The 6,000-nt window shown below is 38.8% G+C and overlaps 1 protein-coding gene across 4 annotated transcripts in view; it reads right to left on the bottom strand.

Annotated features, from left to right (window-relative positions):
* Window positions 1-661: 661 nt before the first annotated feature.
* The window catches only part of LOC130076858 (protein phosphatase 3 catalytic subunit alpha), a 145,378-nt gene continuing 140,039 nt past the window's right edge, over window positions 662-6,000 (bottom strand). For 2 of the 4 annotated variants that reach the window (XM_056242132.1, XM_056242133.1), the window contains 2 exons: window positions 4,991-5,020; window positions 662-1,580 (listed from right to left, as the gene is read on the bottom strand). In XM_056242132.1, coding sequence (XP_056098107.1) covers window positions 1,381-1,580; window positions 4,991-5,020 — 230 coding nt within the window. In that variant the 3' untranslated portion in view covers window positions 662-1,380. The remainder of the gene's footprint in view (window positions 1,581-4,990; window positions 5,021-6,000) is intronic. The other 2 variants (XM_056242134.1, XM_056242135.1) reach the window with 1 other exon arrangement.

Here is a 6,000-nt window from a genome sequence, read left to right as displayed (position 1 = left end):
GCAATAATAAACTGATATACAAAGCAGAATTAATCATAATAATAATATGCAAATTACACTTTTGTCTGTGGCAACTTTACAAAAAAAAAAAAAAGAAAATAAATAATCTAAACCTAACAGCTATCATGCATTTTAAGTTTGACATTAGAGAAGCACAAACTTAGTTTACGTGACACCTAAACATGCTAATTCAGACTACTGGTCTACATGCAAGCATTTGTTTAAAACCATGATTCCTCATCCATATTAATAGTAGATGCTTTGATTACAAAACAAGTTAAAGGCCTGAAGCTTTTCCAAGCGTAATAGCTAAGAATGGCGGTACATTTCCAGGACTTGTCCACTAAGGTCACTACAGGTAAAAACAGGCCTTGGCAGCCAAGGTAATTCAAATTTTCTTAGTTAAGTCTTATAAAACATGCATAGGCAGATCAATCACCTTTTCTCTCACTTTCCTTCTCATTCTTTTTTTTTTCTTTTTCTTTCTTTCTTTTTTTTTTTTTTACAGAACATAGGTGCTTAATATATATTTTTTTGTTTGATCTCATCGTTTGAAAAGCAGAAAAAAAAAAAAAATCACACATTTTCCAGCAAGCCACAATAAATCTACCCCCAGATTTACCCAAATAAAAACAAAGACATATATGCAAATGATAAATGTAAATTCCAGTTTTTAACTCCAAGAAAATCCATATTCAGCAAGCTAGCTTGCAATTACACAACAAGTAGGATCCAAGCACACACCAAAGAAACCTGAGGTAAGCATAATCTGTACAAAACCATAAAACGTTCCATTTTTGGCATTATAACAATGTTGCAACATTCTTTTAAGACTGCCTAATTTACTATAGAGCTAGTTTATAAGAGTAGCAAAAAATGTATCAATAAATTATCCTTACTTAGTTTATACACCCTTTTTGTTAAAAACTTTTTTTTACGTTCTGTCCATTTTTAGTGCTGTATTTTTGTAAACGTAAAATATTTAGTAAGAAGTTACACACACAAAAAGAGAAACAAACAAAAATCTTATGTCCAGTAAGTAAAGGCCTTTTCACATAAGATCTCTCAGACACCTGCTGTAATTCTTTATGCCGAAACCCAGATAATCCCCTCTCCCACGACAACTTTTTATAGTTTTTATGCCCCACCCTCCAAAAAAATAAAAAATTAAAGGCATATCCAAAGTGTCACTCTGAATTATGTTTGAAATGCTGCTCTCCCCCTCACCTCCTCTCTCCTTTATCTCTCTTGTCCTTCTTCCTTTTTTCCTTTCCTCTAACTCTACACTCCAAATCCTTCCTTTCCCTCCATCATATATGGCATGGAAAAAGATAGGGAGGGGCTTAATCGCTGTGGCGACCATGCGGGATTCATGCAGGATCACTGGATATTGTCGCTGCCACTGCTGGCCTTGCCCTCAGTGCCGTTGGTCTCGGACGACAAAGCCTTATTGAGAGAGTTGAGGCTGGCGTCACAGGGCATGGCGTTTCGGCGGGGTGGCATTCGTTCATTGATGCGGTCCAGCCCTTTAGCCTCTGCGAAGCTGCTGATCTTGTGCTGAGGTGAGAAACCTTTGATTGCTGTAGCAGAAAAGAAGGAAGATGGTTCAACATGTACACACTCCTTAGTTTATTTTGTCATTTAACTGCTTGATGTTCACACAGTACTTGTTCAATGTTGAACTGCAATAATATGTAAGCCAATGACAGAAAGTTTCACTCAAGCTAAGTTGCAATTTTCTAACAAATTCTTTACAAAAAGTGTGATATTTTATAACTCTAATACAACATTCAGTATACTACATTGTGCATATGAATACTTCACAAATCATATATACACACACACACAATGTCTATGCCACATAGAGAGACCAATATTGAGAAAAAGCTAAACTTCTTGCAAAGTTCTTGAAGCAAGGTGATATAATATATAAGATATATAAAGAGAAAACAAAATATCCACACTGGTCACCAATTGTAGGACTACTGGGGCAGTGCTGGGTGGTCTCGGTTCTGGAGGGCCTTCGAATGAAGTAGCATTCTTTGCATCACTCAATGAGGCACTGAACGTTTTCAAGATATCCTGCACAAACCTGAGCATTCACTGGCTATCTAGAACAGAGCTTCCCACCACTCTCAAAAACAAAAGTTCAAGGAGGATGTATACATAAAAAGCTAGAGGATGAAATCATTTGAATAACCAAATAAAACTCTTGATAAAAGACAAAAAAAGACACAAAATAAATAACTGACTTAGCAAATATACACTAACAAGGAACTTGGTGCTAAGCTAACGTCCTATTATGACTATAACCTTGGTTTCCTGAGTAGGGAACGAGACGCTGCATCAGAATGTTGACGCTATTGGCCTGTTTACACTGTTCATTTAATGCGTTTTTACTGATCAGATAGCTATCTGATTTGTTAAAACAGTTACGTTTACACTTGCCCACTTAAATTTATCTCTGCAAAACGGATATAAAAAGCTCACATCAGCGAATGCAACAGATATGAGCAGCATTTTATTTATCATCAGCTAATTTCAAGATCAAAGACCACAATTGGAGAGAGATCGGCATCAGACCATTTAGTCACACAACTTTTAATGAAGATGATTGTGTTTTGAGCATCTGCGACTTACTTTGTTTTATTTGCGGCAGTTTGCGCATGGGCTTGCTGAAGAGATACACAGATTCATCTGCAGCGATGCGTGTTGCAGTAGCGCCGTAATATCTGGCTATAATATGTCATATAGCCTATAACATGCTCTCACACGGTTATTTTCGAACATTTTGGGAGGAGTACAATTTAAATATGTGGTTTCAACAACCAGATGCATTTAGACTTGCCCAGTTTCATCTGGAATGCAGCCCAGACCACCTCCTGATGTGGTTTGAGAGATCAGCAATTTACAATTGGCAAGATCAGGGCATTTACACCTGGTCTTTTCACGATCTGATAGCTATCCGATCTGAGAAAACGCATGAAGTGGACAGGTGTAAACAGGCCCTATAGGAACGCTTTCTTATGACCGGTCTGTGAAGCACATGTGAAATCACACTAATTCTATTGACTGCCGGTAGTCATATGACGTAAAATGACTTAAAGTGGCATGACTATAAAATGGCAACTGCATTGAACATCATCAGCTTCTGATTGGCTGATAGAAGACACTCAGGCATGCAGGAATTAGGGTAACGAGACACAGCGTCTCGTTCACTACTCAGGGAACAAAAATATACTCGGGGTTATAGTCAAAACAAGAGACGTTCCCTTTTGAGAGAACAGAACACAGTTGAATGTTGATACTATGGGAACGTCAATACCCACTATGCCATACTGAAAGGATGCCTGCTCTAAGGAAGTGACAAACTTAAAGAGCAAGAACTTAAGAACCCGTAGAACTAATATTGAGGAACTAATACTGAATAGTGAAGGTATTCAACGCACCCCATAAGCCTAAGAAATTGCCTGCACAATCTAGTGTGCTAAAGAATGCTTAGAAGCCGCAGAGCCCCTGCTGCGTGATCAAAAACAGACAAACAGTTGTTCTGATTTACGCCACTGGCCTGAGTGGTAGACATAAATACTAAGGGCCCAAAAAGGGCATAAAATATTCAGCCTCTCCTGATCTGCAAATTGAAAAAGCAGAGGACAGAAGGCCTGAAGAACCACTGATTGTGGAACTGAGGAAGGTACCATTGGAACCTAATCAGGCCTAGGATGTAGAATAGTTTAGACTCCACACTGAGAAAACTCTAAGCAGGAGACAGCAACAGACAGGGCCTGCAAATTTTGTTTTGAGGATTCTTCTGATCTGTGAGGCTAAACTGTGCCTAAGCACACACAGCGATTCCTGAAGACAAAGAAGCTGATAAGGGTTCAATGCAGGCACCACTTGGAGTCATGCGACGAGCCATTTCACGTCATATGACTACTGGCAGCCAATAGAATTAGCTTGATTTCACATGCTTCAGAAACCGGTCACGCAGAAGCGCTTCCATAGCGTCAACATTCTGATGCAGCGCTGAGTTCTCTCCAAAGGGACCCACGTTACACCTGTTGAAAACATGCAGCAAACTACAGGGAAATACAAAGATCAAATATTTTTGTTTTTTGTGAATTGTGTAACTTTCCAGTTATTTAGCAGAGGGTCTCCTATGTACAATGAACACGATTTGTGTAGAGGTCAGACATAGGTTATTAGCGGTAAAGAAACACAAGGACACGACACAGTCACAGAGTAACCACAAATAGAAAAAAAATATGGATGAGAGTATCAACACAGTTGGCACCTCTTCCTCAGGGAGAAATGTTCAAGAACAACCACAGAACACTTAGGATGTAAATAGCAGTTACAAACCTGCTATTTAGCAAGCAGCTGACATTGTTCTTGCTGAGGATTTTATTCTTTTTAACTGAGGGAGACCCACAAATGTGTGAGTGTTTTGAGTCTAGAGCTAATGTTTAGCAATTTAAAAGGAATTTTTTCGCAAGAACAAAGGACAACTACAACAGCTCCTTGTTTTACAGGGGTTCAGACAGTAAGGGTTATAAAAATGCAATTTTACATTAATTAGACTTGTGAATAGGCCAAAATGGTGTTTTCGCCACATTTAAGCACTGTGTTTGCAGAAAATATATTCTTATTGTAAATACACCAATAGTCAATTGGAATATATTTTGAAATATAACTATTGTGATTTCAATCTGATGCATTATGTTACTGTGATTTGACTGATCACAGCTTTTTCAACAAAACCTGTGTCATCCAGAACGATTTGATCCCCTTTAAAACAATCATAGCTTTTTTTGTGTGTGTTTCGTCTTTTCTTTTCCTACTTCTGCTCAGCACACTAACAGTACAGTGTAATCTGGCCAAACACCCAACACACTACACAAGCTACATTGACATGGATGAACCCGGTGGAACCCTTTATCTGCTGCACAGATGCAACAGAAAGAGGGGAAGGGGCTGTAGACCTATTTACCTTCATCTGCCTCTATAGCCTCAACAGTAGCTGAAGAGAAGAAGAAGGGGGATTGCAAAACGAGTGAGAACAGGTTACATTTGTCCAGTCAGATGAACAGCAAAAGAGCCCAAATAGACACACAACATCATTATAATTACGCTAGGCCCACTACAAGGCCAGGACGGAGGGAAATAATAGGGTAGAGAGAGAGAGAGAGAGAGAGAGCAGCACACATGATGGGTAGTTAGTTGCAGATGAGGCAATGTGACAAAGATTTGACTCTCACTATGAGAGATGAGTTTGGGAGACATGGCATAAATGGGAAATTAATGACGAAGCCAAAGTACATCAGACTTTAATGGTCAGTCAAAGCAATCAAAGGGATATGAAGGAGAACAATGATTGTGTCTTCCATTGCTTTGGTTTAAAATCTGTATAATATATCAGGAGAACTACATTTCATTATTTATTGTGAATGACAACACCAAAGCAAGGGGAAGAAGTGACCCAAAAGCTGGCTTCAAGGATTTTTTTAACAGCCACTTGTAAGACTTTGATCTTGTGTTTTTTTTTTTTTTTTTTTTTTTGGTAACAACAGGTTCTGTCAGCTTACAGATCAAGAAAATCCACCATCCTTGCATTGTGTATGATTATTTTTAACTTACCTCAATCTACATTCAACTGAGCACAATCACAAGAAATCATAAAACTACAAGAATACACTTTCAAAAGTTCAGAACACCACACACACACACACACACACACACACACACACACACACACACACACACACACACACACACACACACACACACACACACACACACACACACACACACACACACACACACACACACACACACACACACACACACACACACACACACACAGATACACACACACACACACACACACACACACACACACACACACACACACACACACATTAAAGCTAAACACTAAAGACATCAGCTGTGATGGGGGCACAACATTGAAGTAAAAGCACAATGATTTCCATGTACAAGGGT

The sequence above is a fragment of the Rhinichthys klamathensis genome, unplaced genomic scaffold, assembly GCF_029890125.1.
Source record: "Rhinichthys klamathensis goyatoka isolate OS25496 unplaced genomic scaffold, OSU_Roscu_1.1 h1tg000695l_1, whole genome shotgun sequence".
Classification (NCBI taxonomy): Eukaryota; Metazoa; Chordata; class Actinopteri; order Cypriniformes; family Leuciscidae; genus Rhinichthys; species Rhinichthys klamathensis.
Note: the sequence above shows the minus strand (reverse complement) of the source record. Positions and strands in the feature narration are given on the sequence as shown.